The 24,647-nt window shown below is 41.5% G+C and overlaps 1 protein-coding gene across 13 annotated transcripts in view; it reads right to left on the minus strand.

Annotated features, from left to right (window-relative positions):
- Scel (sciellin) overlaps nt 1-24,647 on the minus strand; it is a 141,403-nt gene that overhangs the window by 61,705 nt on the left and 55,051 nt on the right. For 12 of the 13 annotated variants that reach the window (XM_038310486.1, XM_038310487.1, XM_038310485.1 and 9 more), the window contains 7 exons: nt 16,697-16,758; nt 15,899-16,013; nt 12,686-12,745; nt 9,490-9,558; nt 5,450-5,488; nt 3,777-3,854; nt 2,102-2,167 (listed from right to left, as the gene is read on the minus strand). In XM_038310486.1, coding sequence (XP_038166414.1) covers nt 2,102-2,167; nt 3,777-3,854; nt 5,450-5,488; nt 9,490-9,558; nt 12,686-12,745; nt 15,899-16,013; nt 16,697-16,758 — 489 coding nt within the window. The remainder of the gene's footprint in view (nt 1-2,101; nt 2,168-3,776; nt 3,855-5,449; nt 5,489-9,489; nt 9,559-12,685; nt 12,746-15,898; nt 16,014-16,696; nt 16,759-24,647) is intronic. The other variant, XM_038310496.1, reaches the window with a different exon arrangement.

Genomic DNA, 24,647 nt, shown 5'->3' on the forward strand with positions numbered 1-24,647 from the left:
ACCCAATTCTATTCTTGAGCTGCAAAATTTCCTTAAAGTTTCAAAAATTAAAATTGGTCTCTGTGCCATTCACAATTTCTTCTGCTAAACAAAAAAAAAATCCCTTTTGCTTTCTTGTTTATAATTTTGTTCAGCATTGGTTTTCAGGGGTTTGCATAAGTTCAGGAAAGGAGTCCAGACTTAACTATGGGGAATATTTAATTACAGGGCTGTGAAAAACTCAGAACATATGAGGGGTTTGTTTTGGTTTTGTTGTTTGTTTGTTTGTTGCTTTGTTTTATTTTTTTAAGACATATAAGCTTTTTGTTTAGCTATTAATGTGATTTTTGGCAGGGAGGGGTAGTTTGTTTTGTTTGAGACAGGATCTCATTATGTGGCCCTGGCTAGCCTAGAACTCTCTACATAGACCAGGCTGGCCTTGGATCAAAGGCAATCACGTGGGCTAAATGTGATTTAAAACAAAACTTTATTTTAAATGTTCTTTTAGACTGGTACATGATGGTTTAAAATGTAGCTGATCTTAAATATGTATATTGTTCGAGATGTATATATAAAGGTTAGTACAGATAGATTTATGCATACAGAGATTTACAGTCACGGGCATAAGCATCCGTGTGTAAAGATAGATGATAGACAATAAAAATATGAAATCACGGCTTTCATTAATAAAACAAACCGAGACCCTTTGTTCTCAGTTTGTGCTGCATTCACACAAGCCTTCAATCCAAACACAACTGGTTTTGACTTCTTAGCTAGCATGTTACCAGGAAGGGAATGATAGGCAGAGAGGTTCTAGGGAAAAAAGTTGGAGAGGGGCTGTCTCTTGGAATGGTGGTGTTGTCCGGAGATCTGTTTAAGCATTGGATGGGGGGCGGAGATAAGACAGCATTTCAAGGACAGACTGCATAGTGAAAGCATACCTGTGCACTGAACAGAAAACAGTGAGGGGCAGTAAGGGGGCAGGAGAAGAGGAGAGGGGCGGGAGGAGAAAGGGAAGAGGATCCCCATGCGCCAGCCAGAGATAAAGAGAAATAAATTCAGCATTAGGCTCAAAGGTGTTAAAAACCATAGTCCCCCAGTTTTGTCTGTCTATGACCTGTTTTAATTTGCTTTGGATCTTCCGGGATCAGAGATCTGTTTTTGTAGTGTTCAGTCTTTCTTGGTCATTAATCACTTCTATTTTTCAGTATTCATTATAAAGTCTTCCTATCAACCCTGGGACAGGTACATAAAGATGAGAAGCAGACTCCGTAGTCCTACTCCAAGGAAAAGCTCTTTGGACTCAAGTCTTCGCTACACTGCCATTCACACCTCCCTTCCTGAAACCTCCGAGAGAAGCCCTTCAGTTTAGGCAGTGTGCAAGTAGCTCGTGATTCGGAAATGGGAGCGGAGAGATGCATTGATTAACAAAACCCAACAACCTCCTCATCTCCTTCATTCTAGGGCTATGGGTCTGAGCTAGATTCCTCCCCCCCCCCCCCCCCGGAGCATTATAATTCATCTTCCATATAAAACACAACCATCAGATTGCTGAATCACTAGGACTGATAGCCAGGACCGCCAGCTCAGAGCAAACCGTACCCACAGTCTCAACAGGCTTTGCGTGTGTGAGACCTTGACACACAACCAAGCCTTGCACAGTTTTGACAAAGTTACAGAATCACTTGTTCGTTGTAAAAATAATTTATGTTAACACCAGAAGCAAGAAGAACGGATCGAAATAAAAAAATAAGTGTGGAAATACCTAGTAAATACTTCTAATAAAATTACCATGTGCTGCCTATCAAAGAAAAATATCCTGCCCACATCGTGATCCTTCACAGTGAGGCAATAAATTCCCACTGTTTATTCCACTACAGTTGCAGCACTTTGTCATGAAAAACATTGAAAATTAATATGGGACCTCCTCAGTTCTCACGGCCTGTCAGTTGGCTCACTAAGAACTCTGAGAAGCCTGACCCCACTCCCATTGGGCACTGCCTTCTTCAGAGTTCACAAAATTGCCATCAGCTTATTGTGAAACATCCACAATTACATGCTGTCAAGGACTAATGTATCCTTCCATCACAGCATAGCAATTATGCCTGACACCTTCCCTTACCTTCTGCTAGCTCCTGGGCTTGGAGAGGCGCTGTGACCAGGAGGGGGTGGTGGGAACCAGGACTGTCTGTTAAGAAATGACACCAGTCATAATCATACTGTTTGAATGGCCGATCCCACCCCGCATCTGGGGCTGGGAGGGCAGTTGATAGCTGAAAAGGCAACAGGATAATTTTTACAGGAAGCCTTGGAAATAAAATGAACACTATAAGAATCCTGTATTTCAAGCTCTAACCCCACCCCCTGCCAAGTGAACCACTTTTTTCATTCCTTTGACACTAAACAAAGTGGTTATTTCCTTAAACAGAAAAAAAAAAAAAAAAAAAAAAAACCAGGAAAGAACAGCAACAGTCAAACCTAGACTGTAGGTTTCTGTGTGTTCGTGTTAGTATTTCTCTTGCTCTACTTTCCCAGTCTAGCCCATAATGGAAATAACAACTTTATTCTCTACTTAAAATATGATGTCTAAACTGTGAGATAGAACACTCTGACCAGGGTGTTCAAACAGAGATGAGCGCTACAGCAGTGCTACCCTCAGCCGCAACAACTGTTAGAAAGATTACCTTACAGGGCAAGGCTGTGATTTCATAGAGCTAGAGCTGTAGCCAAGATCTCTGCCAAGAAGGCTAAGCTAAGAACAGCAAAATGAGAGAAATGGAAAGAGTAACATGGGCTGGGGAAGGCATGGTGAGGCTAAGGAGGCCTGGAGCCCTGGCCAACATCCTGAAATAAAAGCACTTGATTTGCTTAAGACAAGAATCTCCAGTTGACATAACTTCAGCCTAGGCATAACTTTATGCTAAAACAATCCTATTGTGTCACACACTACATTTTCTTATCCATCCCTGCATTGTTGGATTCCTAGATTGGTTTCCATAGCTCAGTTCTCATGAGCAGTGCTGGAGTAAACACTGGTGTGTTTGATTGTGCTTACTTTGGCTTTAACAAACCAATTTCTATGTATTTTTACACAGCTACGTATTGTCCATTGAGAAGATTTCTCCCTGCACCCTACTGCTCTGTTTATTCTCCCTTCATTTCCATTTATCTGGGATATGTTGGCTTAGAGTCCTTTAGGTAAGTACTTAGGAATATACTGGGTCACATAGATATATTTTTTAGGATTTTTTTTTTTTTTTTTTTTTTTTTTTTGGTTTTTCGAGACAGGGTTTCTCTGTGGCTTTTGGAGCCTGTCCTGGAACTAGCTCTTGTAGACCAGGCTGGTCTCGAACTCACAGAGATCCGCCTGCCTCTGCCTCCCGAGTGCTGGGATTAAAGGCGTGCGCCACCACCGCCCGGCTATATTTTTTAGTTTTATGAGTGACATAAAAACATATATACATATATATATATATATATACACATATATAATGGAAATATAAATAAAATTATTTCAAAGAACAAAGAGAACAGTACAAGGTCCCCGGAAAGAGTCCCCACTCTGCTCTAAAGTAGGATTAGCCTGAAGCCCAGAGCAAAGAAGGACACTATGGGCACGTGGTGATGTGTGGTTATTCACCCATCACCATCTCAAGTCAAGCCGCTCCCTGGAGTGCAGCTCTGTGGAAGGTTACTTGAAGCAGCAAAGCTCTTAACACCTAAGCTCACCATCAGCATCATCTAGAGGGTCTTGGAGCAGAGCTCAGCCAGAGACAGACACCGGGTGCCCAGCTTACCTCTTTTTCTTCACAGGGGTGGTAGCAGGTGTGGAAGCCGTGGTGGTGTGGTTTGTGTGAAGGGAGCTACCAGCTGGCCTGTTCAATGAGCAGAGCAATCATTACCTTCCTCCAGCTTCCTCACTATACCCCCCGCCTTTGAAACATCTTATAACCTATACATATACCAGCCTACTTTCTATCTACAATAGAACATCTCACTTAAGGATCCAAAAGCAGGAAGGAAACAATCCTTCTCATTAGTTTACCTGCCCTGTACACTGTCAGGCTCTTACAGAGCTGGTTCAGAGAGGAAGGCTGAGAAAGTCATTAACACTGGTGTTAATCGTGTGGAGTTCAAGCTAACCAGTTGTGACATGCTATCGATTTGCATTCTCTTAATCTTATTATTTTGTTGTGATTGATGGAATTAGGCTGTTATTTTTTGCATTGGAAATATGATCTTAAGAAAAAAATTGAGAAACACACATTAGTAATCTATATTTGGCATTTACTCTCTCCATTTTGGCACATATTCAGATCCTCAAAAAATGGCAACGACCCAGGGTCTATTTTACACACTAATATTGGGATCCAACATGAAAAGTATTCTATCCATAAATGCAGTTTTTTAAAGGTAATTATGTTAAAGTTCATCCAATTTGTGCTGCTTATAAGTAGTAGTAGTGTGTGCCAGGGAAAATGTCTTTCATGGTTTTGTGATTCGCTGAGTTTGCTCTGAGGGACAAAGTGCCAATGTGAGGAGCATGGAGCATCAGGGAAGAAGGTGAGGTGCTGAATGAGAAGGAGTCGGTTGTCTAAGAAATGAGGAAAAACAGAGTCCTCTCTCTTACTTAGTTTTGTTATTGTGTGTGTGTGTGTGTGTGTGTGTGTGTGTGTGGTGTCATTTCACTTGGATTTTAATAACTAAAACTTGCCTTAGGATCAGAAAGGTAAAACAGCCACACTGGCCAGACTTATAGACCAGGCAGCAATAACACACACCTTTAATCCCAGTAGGCACACTAGCTTGCCATAGAAACCAAGTGGTAGTGGTACATGCCCTAATCCCAGAACTAGAGAGGCTTATAAAATGGGAGAAGACAGCTTTCAGACACTGACCCATTCTGAGATTCCTGGAGGCAGGATTGGCATTTTCGGACTGAGGTGGCTGGCTGTTTTACTTTTTGGACCTTCAGCTTGAGCCCCAATCTCTTGCTCTGAGATTTTATTAATCACACATCAGGTGTTTGGCCTGAGTGCATTTCTGTGCACCAATTGCCTGTGTGGTGCAAGAGGCCAGAATGTGACATTAGATCCCCTAGAACTGGAGTTACAGAGGGTTGTGAGCTGCCACGTGGATGCTAGGAATCAAAACTGCATCCCCTGAAAGACCAGCCAGGGCTCTTAACCATTGGGCCAGCCCTCCAGCCCTGAGTCCATTTTAAAATACAAGATGAAAGATATCAATCTAAACTTAAGTGATTCTTTGAGAGTGGTGGGAGGTAAGCTTTTTCAGGACACATCCAGCCAGACAGATGCTGGGAAGCCTGTTTTAGTTCTTCTCTGAGACTAACGCTGCCAACACCACAGGGCCTTGTTGTATTTCAGTGACACTTTGGCCTGAGGGTTGTAAGCCTTGATTGTTTTTAAATGCATACAAGGAAGCACATGTCAATTAGGAGAATACTTACGTCTTAGTTGCTTCTGGTGTCCTAAGTGTGGACAGTTTTCTGGAAGAAGAAAGAAACAATGGCATAGTTTCAGCAATGGTGAAAACCTAGTTAATTCTTCCTTTATCTGTTCTTGTCCAAGAATTTAAAGCTACGAGGAAAAACTAGAGGCTACTGGAGAGGGAGGAAAAGCATCACTATTTGAGTGAATTTGGTGAGGCGCTTTCATGGTGCTTAAAATTGCCTGTGCTAAATCTCGAATGCTCTTTTTCTTTTGAAAAGTCATTATTATCTTAGCTCAATGTCTTAAGATACTAGATTTGATAATTTCAAATATAAAATTCATAATTTTACCACCAGAACACCTTAACGGAGACACAGATGAGGTGAAGCTAAGGACCCACAGCAGTGGAGCCTCTGGGTTTGTAAGCCAGGCAACATTTTATTCTATCATGAACAAAATCAAAGGGTTTTTCTTGAGAAAGGTTGTTCTTAAAATACAGAGGGTAATTTGGCCTGCACAAAGCTTGTACCATATCAACCATTTAACACTCCAGAGTGCAGCAAATAGGGGATCCAAGCACCCACCCCTAACGGAAGAGGTATTAGCATTTAATGGCTTCTCCAAAGTCAGTTTTCTTTAAGAGTGCTGCTCCTGCTGGGTTGACAATGCTCCAGCAGATGGCGCCACACCCATAAGCACATGGGTAGCACAAATTTGACTTGGGCTATACTTTATTGTTTTTATAACAATAAAGACATGGACAGGAGTTCAGCAGTTAAAAGCACTGGCTGTTCCTCCAGAGGAGCTAGGTTCAATTCCCGGGATCTACATGGCAACTCACACCCTCTTCTGTCCTCCTCCAGCTCTAAGATCTACACAAACAGATAAACATGCAGGCTAAACAACCATGAGTATAAAATAAATAAACTTTTTTTAAAAAAGACATTGGGGATCAGAGGTGGATCTAGGAGGAGTTAGAGGCATGCATAGTGGTGAATAAGATCAAAATAGATTGTATGAATATGTAAAAGAAATTTTCAAAGAATTAATTGTATTTTTTAATATACAGAGGGTAAAATTTTGCAGAAAGGCATTAAGGATGGTTGTGAGTTGTTAGGTAAAAATAGCTAACACTTACAAAGGATTCTATCTGATTCCATTTCCTGAGGTAGTGAGTGCTGACACCTGTTGGTTAGCTGGTTATCGGAACTCTGAGCCTTAACTGTTCCAGCGTCAGCTCTTCTGCCTGCCCCTCACACACAACACACAAGTTTGCACAGACATTTAGCTTGTCAAACTTCTTACTGGTCTCTACATGCCTCAACATTTTTATATTTAATCCTTTGGTTTTTTGTAAAAAGAACTTCTCGTGTTACATTTTACAGTACCTGAAAGTCAAAGAGGGCTGATGAGCTATCTCGACAGCCCCTGATTTCTGGGTGCCCAGCAACACTTACTGCTCACCTCCCAACTCACTGAGACCTTAACTCAGTTGCTGTGTGTCGTATTTTTATAGTTCATGATAATACTTCCTATGTTGGTAAAAAGGCATCGACAAAACACTTCAGGACTCTTTTAAAAGTTCTACAGCACAGATAACGCTTTGTGTTTGCCACACTCATTTCTTTTCCTTTGGAGCAAACAGAAGCCACATTTGCCAACTTAAATGTCCTTAGGCTGGGACCCACTTGACCGAGTTTTAAAGACTGTGGACAGAAACATTGTGTCATTAGGTTGGGACCCACTTGACTGAGTTTTAAAGACTGTGGACAGAAACATTGTGTCATTAGGTTGGGACCCACTTGACTGAGTTTTAAAGACTGTGGACAGAAACATTGTGTCATTAGGTTGGGACCCACTTGACTGAGTTTTAAAGACTGTGGACAGAAACATTGTGTCATTAGGTTGGGACCCACTTGACTGAGTTTTAAAGACTGTAGATAGAAACATTGTGTCATTAGGTTGGGACCCAGTTGAATGAGTTTTAAAGACTGTGGATAGAAACATTGTGTCATTAGGTTGGGACCCACTTGACTGAGTTTTAAAGACTGTGGACAGAAACATTGTGTCATTAGGTTGAGACCCACTTGACCGAGTTTTAAAGACCGTGGACAGAAACATTGTTACCATGTCCGGCCCCACTGTAAAACTCTCTGCATACCTTTTATGCTCTTTCTTCCTTCTCCACTACGTCTTTGGTGCCCGTGGTTGAAGAGGGCAGCATTAAAACAGGGGAAGAACTTAGCTGCCCGAGTCACTCCCTGGATACTAGGGTCATGAGTCAAGCAATGATCTATGTGTTAACCCATTTGGATTTTGGTAGAAGGAAGGATGAACTAAAAACACCCTATCTTGACAAATGAGTCTACTTGGGTTAGGCCCTAGAAGAGAGCCTACTGTCTTTATTTAGTTAAATAAACTTATTATTAGGTTAACTCCTTATTATTGTATCCATACATTAATGCATCTGAGAAGCTTCCTTTTTCAGAAGATGGTTAATGACACAGTGGCTCACAACTGTAGTAGATGATGATTAACATAGAGACCCACAACTGGCCAACGTGCAGATAATAAGACACTGGAGAATATCCAACCTCAAATGTAACGTAATGTCGTGTGTGTGTGTGTGTGTGTGTGTGTGTGTGTGCGTGTGCACACACGTGCACACCATAGTCCCTCCTTCCAAGGCTCAGGGATGTCATTGCAGAAGAGGAGGCAGAAAGAATGTAAGAATCAGTGGATGGCTACAAGGGAACACTGTCTGGACCCAGCAGGGTAGGTGCACATATACACTCACAACAGTTGTGATAGTGTGCACAGAACCCATGAAAGCTCACACCAGACCAAATCCCAGCTTGTGAAGATGGGAGTTGTGCAGGAAGCCTAACACCTAGACATGGAGCTATTGGCAATTGTTGGCTTCATGAGGAGACAGTTTTCTCTAAAACCATATGTCTTGTAAGTTGACCACACTCTGGCAGAAGACCCCATATCATCACAAATTAGTCTTGATAAAGAAAAAAGGGACATAAAGTTGAGTGGTTGTGGTAGTTTGATTGAGCACAGTCTCCATTGGTTCATATGTTTGAATAATTGGTGCCCAGTTGGGTATACCTGCTTGGGAAGGATTAGGAAGCATGACCTTGTTAAAGGAGGTGTGTCAACATGGGTGGGATTTGAGGTTTCAAAACATGAGCACCACTCCCAGTGTACTCTCTGTTCTTTCTGCCTCATGGCTGTGACCAAAATGCGAGCTCTCAGGTGTTCCTTCACCTGCCATCGTGGACTCTAAACCTTTGAAACCAGAAACCAATTAAATGCATTCTTTTATAAGTTGCATGGTCACAGAGCTTCATCAAAGCAAAAAAAAAAAAGTAACTAAGACAGTGGGTGTGGAATGGGGTGGATCTGGGTGTAGAGTGGGGGAGAATATCATCAAAACAGGTTGTATCTGGGGTTAAAGGCGCTACCACTGCCTGGCCTCAAAGAAACAATTTTTTTAAAAAGATCCAAGGAAAAGATTTACTTCCACAATAGAACACTAGGTGGCGCCCTGACCTAGCCTATTAAAATGATTCTCCAAACTAACTTCAGGGTCTTTATTTTTCATGCCGTGCATTATTTAAACTTCCTCAGCACAGTTCATGTTTCTAACAACAATGTGTATACTTCCAAGTGGCTTTCCAGAAGCTGCTCCCTCTCCACCATCACAATTGAAGAACCCAAGGCTGGAGAATAAGGACTGATGTCCCTCAGTTTAAGTTTAGCTAACAGATTCCAGGAAGGGTCTCTCCTACCCATACTCAATACTCATACTCAAATGATCATCTTTTAAATTAATCTACTGCTTCCCCCTGGGAAAATCATATATCTAACTAAGACTCTGTTAGGTGAGGAGACAATTTGGACTTCAGAGCCTTTTCCTACTTGAGAGAAACTAGCACCAGTGCAAAAAGTGCCTCAGTAAATGCTCCAGCCCCTCCCTGTGTGGTAAGAATAGGACTTGAGGTTACACATAGTGGATCTGATGCACTGGCATGGTTCATAAGCACCTCACCTGTCCAGAGCTTCATCAGATCTGTACCGGCTAATCGTGGCTTTTGGCTCATCTCTCTCGGCCATTTTCCTGTAGCAAACACAGTTATCAAGAGACAAAATTACAAAATTATCTCATAAAACCTATCATAAATTTGACAAAGTGTTGTCCTGTTTAGCTAGGAGAGGTACATGTTAGCAAGGAGAGACAAAGTTGGCTTGCACAAGTCTTCCAAATGTTGACTTGGATAAGATAAATTAAGGCAAACTCAGTTCCTACTGCTGACAAATGATACTTCACTGATTCCGATGGTTTTTCCACGTTTTCATAAACCACTGTAGCGTAACACACTCACACCGAGTTTATCAGCACTCGTGCTAATAGTGGTTAATAACTAGTGTATGCTCTTTCAGTGCTGCAGGTGTCTACAGAATAGGAATATCTTACCATCCTGTAAGCTTATTTTATCAGAGGCTGTGAGCCCTCTCAGAGGGCCCGCTCCTAAAATGCTTTATTTAACATTCAGCACCATGGACAGGCACAAAAGCAAAAAGCTTGTGACAGAGAGCGCAGAGAAGAGAGGCAGCTTTGTGTGATGAAAGAAGTTCAGGAAAATTCAAGGAAGTTATACGCTGAGGAAACATTTCAAATGTAAGAACCAGAGGGCTTCATGATAAAGTGCCGGAAGACAAACAGACAAGAACATTTAAAGACTGCTGATCAAATAGCACAGTAAAGGCAAGAACGAAGTAAAGAAAACTCTGCTATATTTCCCAAGGTTTGAAGGCAACTTCTAAGTGAAGTCATGAAGCCATAAAAAGGCCCTTTTTGAGTGGTTTGTAGCAAAATGGCAAAGTGCTGTCTACTGAGTGAAAAGTTCTAGATTCTACCCTCAACGTCTCAAAAAAAAAAAAAACAAGCAAATACACAGAGCAAAAACATAAATAATTTCACAACAACAGCAAAGAGAACAAGCCCATCCACAAACACCATCACTTTAGGTTTTGGTTGACTTTTTTCTCCCTAGCTCTTAGCACAAAAGTAATGCTTCCTTAAGTCCCATGACCTGTGGAGAACAAACTTTGTGGGGAATTATAGCATTATTTATTATTATTTCCTTTCATTTCCTCCTCTTCCCCACCTTCAACTGGGATGCATAATCCGTGGACTCCGGGGTTATTTTGCATCCAGTTCTAAGTTCAGTGTCTGGCTCCAAGCATATTCCATAGATGATATTAACTTGATTGTCCAAAGAACTACACAGTAAGATTTCCTAGATTCAGATAATATGATGCTGTTATCTAAGATGGGGGGATGTGTTAGCTCAGTCTCTGCCCTGCCGGCTCTTTTCACACATTGTTACCTCTTCTGGAAACCCTCCCCTACATCTGGTACCAACTGGCCTCTCTTCAATGCTCCTCCTCATTCTTTAGGTGGTGGCATCCAACAAAGATCACTTCCATGGTGGGATTTGGGATTATGCAAGCCAAATTAATATCTCCTTTTTCTCTGTTTCCACAACACTGTTGCACATCCATTCCATAGCTACTACTTATGGTAAACCACAGTATTATGGCTCGTGGTCTTTTCCATGAATGTAAGAGCTTTATATTCTCTGAGGTTGTTTGTGCTTCTCTGTGCTCCCAGAATCCAGCAGATGCTCCAAGGTGGCTGTGTGACCACCACAGGAAACCCTTGGGGATATGTTGAGCAGCATTATTTGAGTCAGTACCAGGAGAATCTGCCATACCCCTTGAAGAGACTCATTCTGTGGTATTAGTTATTGATCATCTCCAGGTTCAAAGAGCTCTGTTACTAATGTAAAAGCTTGGTGTACTACTTTAGCCAAAATGCTGTCCACCAAGAGGGAGAGTTCAGGAAACCAATATGGTTTTAAATGTAAAGCCAGCATAGATGGTACGAAGGTCCTGTTATGCTAAGGTGTACTGTGGGTAAGCTAAGAAGATGAAGCTTAGTTCTAACTGCTACAGTTTAAAATGGGAGTATGTGTTCTCCAGTGTTCTGGAGATATCTATTTTAAATGCACAGAGAAATTTTCATTGGTTGTTGGTACAGAACAATTTTCATTGGTTGCTGGACTCAGTCAGTGTCCCTTTGCTTGGTGAAATTAAGGTCCACTGTAAACCAAGGGACCATCTCCAAAACAATGAAGAGCAAGGTGAAGTGGCAAACAGTGAATCCCTAGATTCAGAAAAAAAAAAAACTCCATTGAAAAATTGGTTATCATGTTGATAGGTCAATATTTTATTTTATAAAATAGAATTGTTTTAAAGTGTTTTCAAAGACAGTAAATCAGAAGGGGGCATGGGACAAATTAACAAAGAATGTGGCACATATGTATAAACTGCCTCCATGAAACCCATTATTTCTGTGCAAACTTTACAAAGAATTAAAACCAACAGTTAATCTGTTGAGCTAAAAGCTGCCATTAGGAACATAAAATGGTAAGTTAGGCACCTTTAGAACATGTCAAATTTATGTAAAGGTTTAAAATGGTTAAGATAAATTCACAAGTACAAGATTCAAAAGTAGATACATTTCAAGGCATATACTTAGTTATTTTATTTTTAATTCACACTCCTTTTCCAGAGGCTTCTGACTGGTGCACAGATACAAGCCACTGCACCAGATGAAACTTGACTGTGATAAGTATTTAGGTTCTTCTAAGGTGTGGCTCTCCCTAGCCTGTGAGTACAAGTATGGGCCAATGAGAGTATTATCTGTTCGATGGATCTGAGAATGTTCACATCGAGATTCCTCATTTTATCTTAATTCCCCTGTTGACTTGAACTTGTTAGTCTACTCAATAACACAGATAAGTCAAAGTTTTTCCACAAGCCCATGGCTTTCATAAAAGCAATGTCCCACATAGCACGTGTGCTCTGAAGCTACTTTTAGCCTTCCTTTCTCCAAGTACATGATGTCTTCTCTGGGCATGCTCGTATGAGAGCCCTTTCTCTCCCTGTCGGTGGAGTGGGATGAGATGGCTTGTGAGCCTTCTCCCAGCCAGAGTTCTGGGAGCTGACATGGGACAGTTTTCTGGAAGAAGGCCCTGACAGTACTACAGATTCTCCCTTCCTTGTGTATGTGTTGACGGAAGCCCAAGGCTAGCTACAACTGTTCATCTGACTTGAACAGGTTTTCTCTCTACACCTTCAACTTTGTGTTAACTGATGTAATTGTTGGAGGCACTCACCTGTCCAAGGCGTCGTGGGAGTTATGCCGGCTGAGCACCACCCTGCCGTAATTCTCATCTCTGCAGAGAAAGACCCAAATTAAATTACATCAAATGTGACCATGATGTTTGCTAAGCACGACATGAGAGAGGCGGGGAAAGAGTTTCCAACTTCAGGCAAGGTTAATTTGTGTTACTCCATGCCTAGAAGCACAGCCATAAATCTAAATTAGCCAGCCACAGCTTGCAGGGGAGAGAGAAGTGCAGAAAGTGTGACAGCACAAAGGGCCCTTGTCCCATGAGATCTCCACACGGCCCAACAATGAGTCAGTGCCTTGCTTGTTGTGATTGGCTTTGTTTTCTTTTTAACCAGAGTATGGGAGCATAAGACCATTGGTTTTGTGTCTATCAGTTCTTTCCTACAAGAAGAGAAGACAAAGGTTTCCTATAAACATTTTTCAGGTTTAATTAAGCCTATTATACCTGCACATTTTGATGGATTTAGCCATTGGCCTTTAAAAAAAATGCGGGGAAACAAGAACTAATGCTTCAAGTGAGGGAGACTGATCATTTGCAGGAGAGGAAGCCCGTCTATTTTACCATGGGAATGCTTTATGTGCCCTAAGATACCTATTAAATTAGGAGGGGAAGAGAGTTTATGCTAGTCAGAACACGAGGGTGTTTGTCCGAGATTTTGTGGCTTTTCTAAAATCACATGATTATCAAGGGACAAAGGTGGCTTAGGACCCCGGTCTTTATTTCCTATCCTCTGTTCCCTTTACAGTCAGCCCCATGATAGACTTTTACACATGATTGCCAAAGCTATGCTCTTCTCACTTTGCACAGTAGGTATGACCTAGCTGGCATTGTTAGGAAGTGCCCTTGACACCAGCAGAGGACAACTATCTGAGTTTCTCCCTGCCAACCCCCCAAACCTGAAACACCACATTTTCTCTGGTCGGGCTCCATCAACATTGCTCAACATTCAGGAGCTGTGCTTAATAAAGCTATAAACGAAGCTACAGCGGATAATTAAAAAGAAAGGTGAGCAGAGAAGCTGAAACACCCTCAGAAGGCTACCAAGAGGAAAGTTCCCCTCTTCCCTGGCTTCCTTCTGCGAAACTTCAAAAAGCACAGCAGGCACCAGGCACATTCTTCCCTGAGAACAAACAATAACGCACAGCCCAGAACTGGGCCAGCGGGAGCCTGCAAAGCACGGGAGCCAATTTCCCTGTCACTCAGCAGCTACCATGCCATCCAACCTGGCTTCCCTGGGCCTGATTAGGGAGGCTGGCTTGGCATAGGATCAACATTCCTACCAACTGTGACTTACCATAGGCATCTCTACCTTTATTCATCTACACAAATATTTGGAAGCCAAATTTTATTATGGACATTTGTTATCATGCAGCTACTACAGAAAAACAGAAGTACTCTCACAGACGAGCTAAGGGCAGATCCGTGGGAGGGAGTGCTTGTTGTCCAGGTGTGCTCAGTCTAACAGTGGTTACATCTCTGCACATCACTGGAATCCTTAAATGAATAAGATACAAGAGCAGAAGGCAACAGACGCTTTTACTACTTATTGCCAGTCATAAGTATGTTCCTCCAATAAGCCTATCTGGACAGTGTGTAAAAGTCAGAATAAGTACCCCAAAATGCAGTTTCTCAGCTTAGGGCTGCTAACATGGTGTGCCTGAGAGTCTTTGCTGAGGGGGCTATCCTGCACACTTCAGGATGTTTGTCAATACTTTGAACCTCTACTAAGTGTCAGGTGTATTTCCCAATTCCATGACCAAAATTATCTCCCAAATTGCCTGAGGTAAAATTGCCTCTGTTTAAAAGACACTGGTATAATGGAAAGACAATGGATCTTGTTAAAATGTCAATTCTGCCACTTAACAGTTGTGTGTCATTTGGCCAAATTACATAGCTTCTGAGAGCTAGATTTCTCTCCTATAGAATGAGATTATAATGCCTAACTGATATATTTATAAGACTTAGTGACACTTCATGAACCAGATACCTAACCCAAAGTTTAACACATAACAAAATCAGAAAATGTATCCATAGCTATGCATAATTTGTAATTCATAACTAATTAATGATAAAGACGGACCTGGGTTATATCAATATCTATCATAAATCTGCTATGTAATTATCTTTTCATCCACTGTGAAGATGTGTCATGCTGATTGGTTTAATAAAAAGCTGAATGGCCGATAAAATCCTAGGCAGGATTTTTAGGTCAGAGAGAATGCTGGGGAAAAGAAGGATGGAGTCATGAGGAGATGTGGAGAAAGCATGACAGGTGGGAGGTGAGGTAGCAAGCCATGAGTCACATGGAAGAATTTAAATTAATAAAAATTGTTTAGTTTAAGCTATCAGAGCCAGTTAGAAATAAGCGGAAAGCTATCTGCCCAGCTTTCATTAATAATTAGTTAAGAAGTCTCCATGTAGTGATTTGGGAGCTGGCTAGTGGGACAGAGAAAGACAAGCTACATAAAGCTATGATGACAATATTTAAATATTGAATATAAAGCTGGCAGAAGCAATGCTCAAAGCTTTGCTAGTGCTTGCCTTTGAATCGGGTCCACTCTTCCGGCCACCTAGAGGTAGATGGTCAGGTGGGCCTGAATTAAGCCTGCTGATTTTATTCACACATGTAGAAGTTTGAATTACTATTTTATATTTGCAAATCAGAAAAGCTACTGATGTGATCAATACAATATAGAGATTAACTGTTGCCTTTTGGAAAACAGGGATGTCTTGCTTCCTTTTCGGTTTACACCTATTTTAGTTGACAATCATACTCTCCTCTGTAATAGCTCACATTCTTTTGTATGTAAATGCTTGTTTTTAAGAGTGCAGGTTTTCTTAAGAATGTGGTACAATTGATTTATGCTTACTAAATCTTACAAAAATTAGACTATGTAGTCAAGTACTTTAGTGGGAAAGGCTTGCTTTTACATGGTCATATCTTCCAAGCAGAGATACCTCTCTTCCATCCATTCATACATTCATCCATCCATCTATCCACCCATCCATCCACCCATCCATCATCCATCATCCATCCATCCATCCACCCATCCATCAATCCATCCATCCACCCATTCATCTATTCATCCATCCATCATCCATCCATCCATCCACCATCCATCCATCCACCCATCCATCATCCACCCATCCATCCACCATCCATCCATCCATCCATCCTTCCCTCACCACACTTACTTTTCCTCCTCAGGACGTTTCTTTATCCAGCTGTTATCCTGTAAGAAAGCCCTTCTTTTGTTCATATCATGAAAGCCCTGTTGTCTCAGTACAGCCCCCTGGGTGCTCTTCGAATCTACCAAGAGAAACACGAACAGTTGCTGTAGAGGGAAGCTGAGTGTGGGGCGTTAACCAGAAGGTCTTGAGAGAGCATCTCATTGGCCTCATCTGGGCTGGCAAGTCTAGCAGCAGGGTGCCTCAGCAAGAAAGAACAAATCCCACACCCCAGCACCAAAGATAACAAATAAAACTTCTCAGGTGCCAACTGAAACTGCCAGTGCAGCTCAGGAGGCCCCATCTGGAGCCCAGAGAATGCAGAATCACCATGCTGAGACAAACCCAGCCAGGGTTAAGTGGCCAACATACTCTGCTCAATAGTAATGTGCCTTAGAAACACACTATACATTCATTACACAGGACTTAGTTCATGAATCTCACAGGCACCAGGGCACAGATCACCCTCCAAAGGGTGTTTATGGTGATCTTTAAAACCTTTTAAATTATAATGACATAAGTGGAAACTACAACATTTTAAAAAATGTATTTCAATATTTTAAAGAATTTCACATATGAGTACTAGATCTACATCACATTCCTCTCCCCATCCCTCATTCTTACTTAAAAAAAAGGATACCTAACTTAACTATAGTAAGGTCATTGTAAAAAAAACAGATATCTATAGGAAAATTTATGATCTGTGAGTTGTTTTTCTTATATTTAAAGGGTTTATAATATTTTAGTAAATATTATCTGTATTACCATTTCCAGTAGGAGCCTTTTTTCTCGAGGAAAAATTCGACATGCTGGATTCTAGTGAAGATCTAAAATTTAAAAAAAGAAAGAATGGGGATGAGAGAAAATAAAGTGATGATATTAAGAAACTTCATTAATTGCTAAGATACATTTTTCAATGATCGTGGCAAAGCCTACAAGTATAACAAATGTTACATAAAAAATTCCAAGAATTTGAGGGTATATCTGTTCCAAGGATTTTTTTTTTATTTTATACATGGAAAAAATGAGGCTTAGAGTGTTTAACATCCCCAGGGTTATAAAATAAGCAATTAATTAAATTTCATTTTCAATTGATTCATTTATTCAGTCCATGAATGCCCACTGAGGATCTGCATTGTGTCTGGCCCTGAGCTAGGAGCAGAGGAGGCTCAATGAGATAGACCAGGGTCTGGTCATGGTGAACGAACAGAAGGAGACATTGGACTAGTCTCACGGCACAAGGGAAGGACTTCAGACAGGCTTATCTGTTGGGAGCAGTGAGACCCCAGATCCTGAATTTCTTGTAATCCCCTGATCTGAGTGCCTACAGCTGCTCTGAGCACGAGACCTTCAGGAGTTCCTGATGGCAGGAGAGTGGTTTCTGGTGGGTTTGGCTGGGGCGTGGCTATCTCTATATAATCTGCCTCTGAACACAATAAAGGGGGCATTCTTGGGGAATTCAACGATGACCCGTGTCGCTGTCTGTCTGTCTGTGTGTGTTTGTGTTTTTTAACCTCCTGCCACTTGACCGAATCTCGCGAACTGGGTGCCAGCGCATCGAACACAGTCACAGGGGCGCGGTGTGCGGAAATTGGAGGTCTCCACCAAGATTGCGCACTTACCAATTCCTTCCAAAATCAAAGTAACCCAGGCAACTGATGTGCCATGAGAGGGGAAGCAGGAAGATGCACAGAAATTCCAGATTTAGGAAACACTGGAGGTTTTCAACAACCATCCCTGGGGAAATCTCCAAGTTCCTTAGCCACAACTAGCCACCATTATTAAGGTGTAGAGGACTTAACATGACCCCATCTCAGTTCTTCCGTGTCTGAAGCTGTCCCCCAGAAGCTCCTCCGTATACTTACACATGCATTAAAAAATATATTTGCTGGGAGCCAACATAATTGCTCAGCAGGTAAAGGCAACTGCCATCAAGCCAGATGACCTGAATTCAAGCCCCATAATCTGCAGTAAAATGGGCCGAAGGAGAGAACTGACTCCCAAAGTTGTCTTCTGGCCTCCACACACGTGCACAAGCATACACAGACACACATAAGAAATAAATAAATGAAAACAGTCCTTAGTGATTATGTCAGCATGGCCACAGTTAGGACCGGCTGCAGTATCTTTGGTCATCATTATTACAGTTGCATTTTTTCCTGTTCTTAAAAGAAGTTAAACTGAGAAGACTTCCCTGAATCTTAGAGCATTGCGGACTTCAGGCGCTGGGCCTAGTCAGTCCTAGGTTACCTTGAAAGTGGGGTTTAGAGTTCTAAATTCAGAAAAGTCCTAGGCAAATGTGGACAACCTGTCGTACTATATGGATACTCATGTCTTTTGTGACATCCATCCCACCAGGTAACATACTGAACTCGGAGGACCATCCAATCTTAACCAAGAAGTAAATTTAGGGTCCCTGCTATCATATTCTACAGTCATAACCCTTAATTTTCCCCACCAAACAGGGACAAGGAAATTTGTCACCTTCTTCATAAGGTTATCGTTATGATGATGATGATGATGATTAAATGAACAATGTTCACAAAAAATACCTTGTTACTCTATAAATACTGTTAGTGCACTATCTAGTGAAGATCAGCTTGGAGAATCTTAAGTTCTCTACCTCCATCTTTTGGTGTCAAACGTACATCCATTCATATTGTCATAAGGGCTCATCCATGTAACCTGGAAATAGCTGACTCAGGCTAAAAATGTCAGTCCCATGTCTCAAGGCAGAGGATAATGTGAAGATAATTCTGTGAGGATAATGTGCACTTAGGGGCTCACTGGGAGGGGAGTCTCACTGAAGCTCAGTTGGCACAAAGCATGTCCTTGCTCAGCTTCTTCTGTCTGCCTCTCCATCCCTCACTTCCTGCTCCTGAGACTACACCTGCCACAAGTCACAGACACCCAACTTTCCTCTCATGCACTTTTTTCAAGGAGCCATATACAAGGCTAACAGCAACCACAATAGCCACTGCCTTCCTAAGCTTGGAGTCAGCCTGGGACCTCAGGTTCCTCATCTACAAATTAGGCAACGTCAAGCTGTTGTGAGAACCAAATGAGGACACACGTACAGTGTTAAATCATTGCCAGACTCCATTGGTACTCGATAATTCTTCATACCTTTATTGTTTCGCCTTGGAAAACAGCGTGAAAACAGGAAAGGGATGGAGAGTCGGGAAGGGGTAGGACAGGTTTGAACATGAGCAAATGGGTATTCAGTGAGCGTGGGACAGTCCCTGGCTGGCTCTATTGGAGCTTGACAAGCTGTGTTAGGAAAATGGAGTAGAGAGAAACCTAAAAACAAGCATAGGGTTATTGAAATGGCTCAGAAGATAAAGGTGCTTGCCGCCGTGCCTGATAATCTGAGTTCAACCCTCAGGATCTACATGGTGGAAGGAGAGACCTGACTGCCAGGGAATTCCTCTGACTTCCACATGTGTACTGTGACAAGTGCGGCAGGCACCTGCACATACACACACACACACACACACACACAAATTAATAAGACAACACATGTCTCAATTATTCACTAATTTTACCTCAACTTTAGTGCTACTTCTTGGGATTCCTGGCTTACACATTTCCTGTTTTCAAATAGAATCCGCAAGTTTTCCTTCTTAGTTGACAAAGGCATGGAACATCTCATCTGACTGAACTATGATTCTGTGATGGTCAACATATTTAATGTATATTTGATAACACTTGCGTGAAGATCGCAAGTTCAATTGTGAGGCCAGAAACAGGGCAAGTGGAGAAAAGACATATATTATCTTTTTTACTGGGCTGTCTCTTCTAAGAAGCTGGGCTTCAGTAAGCAAGGCTTAGGATTTCTCTCTTGTTCCCACTGTAGGATAACACAGACACTGCCCAGCTATTTTCTACACTGAGTCCTGCCCCCCCCACCAATCCACATGTTGACCTCTAACCTTACATCAGACTATGGTGACATTTGGAGATAGTAACTTCCAAGAGGGGGAATTAAAATAAGGTCTTTGGGATAGCAAGGACCATTCACCTGCAAGCCAAGGAGAAAGGATTCAAGCGAACCTGAACACACTGACACCTTGATTTTGAACATCCAGCCTCCAGAATTGCCAGACAATATGTTTCTGTAGTCAAGCTCACCACATCTCTGTGTGGTGTTTGTTATGGCATCCCTAAAAAACCAACTCAGAGACCGTGAAAGGAATGGTGAAGCTTCTCCGAAGTAGTGAACTCTTTTAAAGATCTAGGTGCCACACTGTTCCTAATTTGTGCCCTCAGTGTCTTCAACTGTCATACTGCACAGAGCAATTACCAATATCATAAACATATGTTAGCTGAGTCCTGGCTTTGAGAGCAGAATGTACCTCATGGGCGTTATCTCTCACCATCAGATGAACTCTGTGAGGTGGCTATTATTGTTGCTGACACTCAGATAAAGCATGTGAAGTTCAGGGACAGGATAACTTTGTTCAAGGTGCTCAGCAGAGGCAGACTTCTCAAACAAAGCCAACTCTTACCTGCGCACCCAGAAATCATGTTTGTCATGAGTCACTGAAAGACTAGATGGATACCTGGAGATAGAGTGACAGAGAAGAGACGTAGTGCTAGCTGGGGGCCTGCCTGACTGTGACATCTCACACATCCAGCAAGTTCTACCCACAATGCATCAGGACAACTGAGGCAGCCTTTCAAGGAAAGTTGCAGATGAACCTTCACAGAAGAGCCTGTACTGTGTATTTTTGAACAATATCTGGGTTATAATACGTATGTCAACACAAAAACCTAAACATGAGCAGTCATAGCAACATTTTTTTGTAATAGCAAAAACCAGTGGAATTAATCCAAATACCCATCAAACAGTGAATGGATACATAGTTTGGTTTATCCACACAATGGACTATTGCTCTCAGCATTGAAGTATTATTTCATGTTAGAACATGGAGGAAACTTGAAACAGGCTAAATGAACAGAGCCAGACACTAAGGAAATGTGAACAATAGTCTATGAAGTGTGAAAGTCTATGAAGTGTGAACAATAGTCTATGAGTGTAAACAAATGGTCTATGGAGTGTGAACAAATGGTCTATGGAGTGTGAACAATAGTCTATGAAATGTGAACAATGGTCTATGGAGTGTGAACAATAGTCTATGAAATGTGAATAGTCTATGAAATGTGAACAATAGTCTATGAAGTGTGAACAATAGTCTATGAAGTGTGAACAACAGTCTATGAAGTGTGAACAATAGTCTATGAGTGTGAACAATAGTCTATGGAATGTGAACAATAGATAGGCTCTCAGAAAAACATTAACTTGTGCTTTTTTAGAAGCTGGGAAAAGGAAGATGCTGCTAATGGAACTTTGGCGCCAAAAATCTTCCAAAATTAGATAGTGGTGATAGATTACAGATTGGCGAATAAAAATAATTAATTTTATACTTTCAACTGAATAAATGTTATGCTAAATAAGTAAACTTTCAACCGAAAAACCCCACACTAAAACCTGTCAGCAGACACAAGACACATAAGAGATTGAGGGACAGCCCGATTTTGCCCCCATGACTTTGCTAGAATAAAATGAAGACTGTATTTCACCGAATTACTTCAGGTCAATCAGGATTTATATCCACCCAACCACTGAGAAACATCCTTGCTTTAAGATTCCTGGTTCTTGACCAGACCCCAACGTCTACTTTTGGTTTGGAAACAGAGTCACCCATTTTACAGGAAAGCATGAATGGGACTCAAGAAAAAAAATGTCACTCCTACTCAAGATTACGTCCGTGTGGATTAATAAGGTGCTACAGCAGATTATGTGGCAGTAAGAGAATGTAACATTCTACCATGGGTAACAAACTTGTAACTATTGGGTACTTATGTTTTCTGATATTTCAGTTAGCGTGCTATACAAAAACATAACACATATATCCTTTTTATAGTAAAAATTGGATAAATAGAATATTTAGTGCATTATGGTAAGTATATACTAGATATAATTTTTTTAAAAAAACAATTAAATAATGCAAATATTTACCCCTATGTCATTGAACTTAAAATTCAATGTATAAAGGACATACTTGTGCTCATTTAAAACACATAAATCTCATATTATGTGTGCCATGTTTTATCCATACCACTTATGCTAGCTTTCAGAACAATTATCTCCTGCACGTTGTAATTTGTCTTACCATCTGCTGGAATTTTAATAATGCCTACTGGATTTTTATACATATATATCTTTACACTGGATTTTTTTTGTACTTTATACTTCCCTCCTTTTTCTATGTCATGGTCTCTTCTCTCAATTGGATCCCATCTTGGGCCTCTTGTTAGCCCCCAGAACTTTCTAATTTTCTCGAACTCTCATAGCCTACTTGTCTCTCAATGTCACTCAATCTGTCTGACTCCTAGCTAGCATAGTAAATTATGCCTGGGCGAGGATCACATGCAGGCTGAGCGGTGGCTCAGAGGAGAGTGTGAGCTGTGATCTACACGCAGGCTGAGTCCCAGCTGGGGCACTCATTAGCCACGTGGACCAAGTCATTACTTTGTCTCTGCAAAGTGGGAGTTAGATTGGGCTTAGAGGGTTATTGTGAAAACAAAGAAAGTGTTGTATAAATTATAAATTACTATAAATCATTTAAGTTGTTTTTATTGTCTGAACTCTCCCCTTTCCTCACCAGAGCCCACAAAGGCAACAGTGTCTGGGCTGAGAAGACTGAGCAGGGCATGGGGGAGAGACCGAGGACAATTGAAAGAACAATGCTTACATGGATTTGGAGCCAGAGATCTGCAAACCATAGAAGATGCAACCAGACTGAAACCGCCTATCCAGAGAAAGAGAGCAAGACTCCCCCTTAACTGGTTACTCCTAGACAACCCCAGAGGTTCTATGGTAGAGCCCTTGAGTATTTATGTGACATCCAAGTTCAGTAATTAACAGAGAGGAAGAGGAAACTTCCTGGAAACTGGACCAGATGCCTATCTCCTTTATTCAGGCCTTCTGAAGAATACCTCACTACCAATGTATGAGAATGCCACACCTTCTAGGAGGATATTGGGTCTGTCATGTTGGAGTTAGTCCTAAACATGAGATGAAAATTCCTGTTGTTTTGTCTTGTATGTAACACTCTGTAAAAAGTTGACGATGTGACTCTGCCAGGATCTTACTCACCCCTGCATAGTACCCAGACCCTGGCTGCAAACCTGATGAACTGGGGATGCAGAGCTACGGGAGATGGCAGCCCTGAGCTTCTGTAAAAAGGATGCTGACAAATGTGCCTGCACTCAGAGTCCACATTTTTATTAGGTGAGTGCCAATTACTATATCCATCGGGTCTTCTGTCAGGGGGTAAGTCACTCAATATATAATTGGTCTCCTATGTGGGACCATATAATGTTACTTTATTTATTTTTTATTTTTTTTTTTTTTTTGGTTTTTTGAGACAGGGTTTCTCTGCAGCTTTTTTAGAGCCTGTCCTGGACCTAGCACTTGTAGACCAGGCTGGCCTCGAACTCACAGAGATCCGCCTGCCTCTGCCTCCCGAGTGCTGGGATTAAAGGCGTGCGCCACCACCGCCCGGCATGTTACTTTATTTTTAAAATAAATTTTTATGGTCAAAAAAGGAGACCCTTCTTGGACCACAGAGTGTGTTCAAAGCCAGCCTGGGGAAGTGAGTGAGATCTTGTCTCAAATTTTAAGGGAAAAAAAAAAAGACATTAAAAGAAGGCTGCAGACACTATTCACTGGTAGAGTCCTTGCAAAGAATGAAAAAGAAAAAGAAACACTCTCAGGATACCATGGCTGCTGCTTTTTTCATTAAAAATACTGCTCACATGTTTTTTTTTAACTGTTTAATTCTTCTGACATTTCAGGGACCACCATAGAAGCCCTGTGCACATGGGAAAGGTTGAAAAAGAAAATCCCAGACACAGGAAATCAGGATGCTTTCAGAGACTCGTGACAGAGAATGGTGGCCTCTCTAGTGTCCACTCTCCTCAACCCCCTTACCTACAGGCAAAACCACACTTCTCAGCCTCTATTGAAGCTACAGGTGGACTCACTTATAGTTCAGGCTATCAAGGTTGAAGGAGAGCCCCTCTTCACTTCTAGCTGCTCTTCTCCGAAGGTAGGAGTGCCCATTTTAGACTTGACAATATTATAAAGCTACCACAAGTATCATGGGTTATGTCTTTAACTTTTCCTTCTAGAAGAACAACAAAGCTCCTGTAATTAGAAATTAAATTGCTTTTTTGTGTTTATTACTCAAGCCTGATGCTCTCCTTCCATTTTCCTAAGATGTATGGAACAAAATAGGTTTAACATCTGACAGAGGTCAATGGAGAGTCACGATTCTTGTCTTGGTGAACAGCACATCTATCTGTGATCTAGGCTTTTAGCAAAGGGGGCCACTTGGTGAGTTGGTACCATGTGGCAGTTCCTGCAATCAAGCGCATGATCTTATTTAGTTTTCTCAGATGGGTACTATTATCTCTAATTATAGTAGTCCAGGTTGTAACCTGCACAGATCACAGTGGGTGGGGAAACGGAGCTGTAATTAAGTGTGTATGAAGATAATGCAGTAAGTGATTCCATATAAACTCAGAAGTGCTCTCTGATAGGGCCAATATAATGCATGCAGGGAACCACTCTGGTACAGCAAAAAATGAGCAGCAATGGAAGGGTGGTTGGGGGAAAGAACAGTAATAAGGGCCAACTCCAGCATCT

The sequence above is a fragment of the Arvicola amphibius genome, chromosome 13, assembly GCF_903992535.2.
Source record: "Arvicola amphibius chromosome 13, mArvAmp1.2, whole genome shotgun sequence".
NCBI classification, from domain to species: domain Eukaryota; kingdom Metazoa; phylum Chordata; class Mammalia; order Rodentia; family Cricetidae; genus Arvicola; species Arvicola amphibius.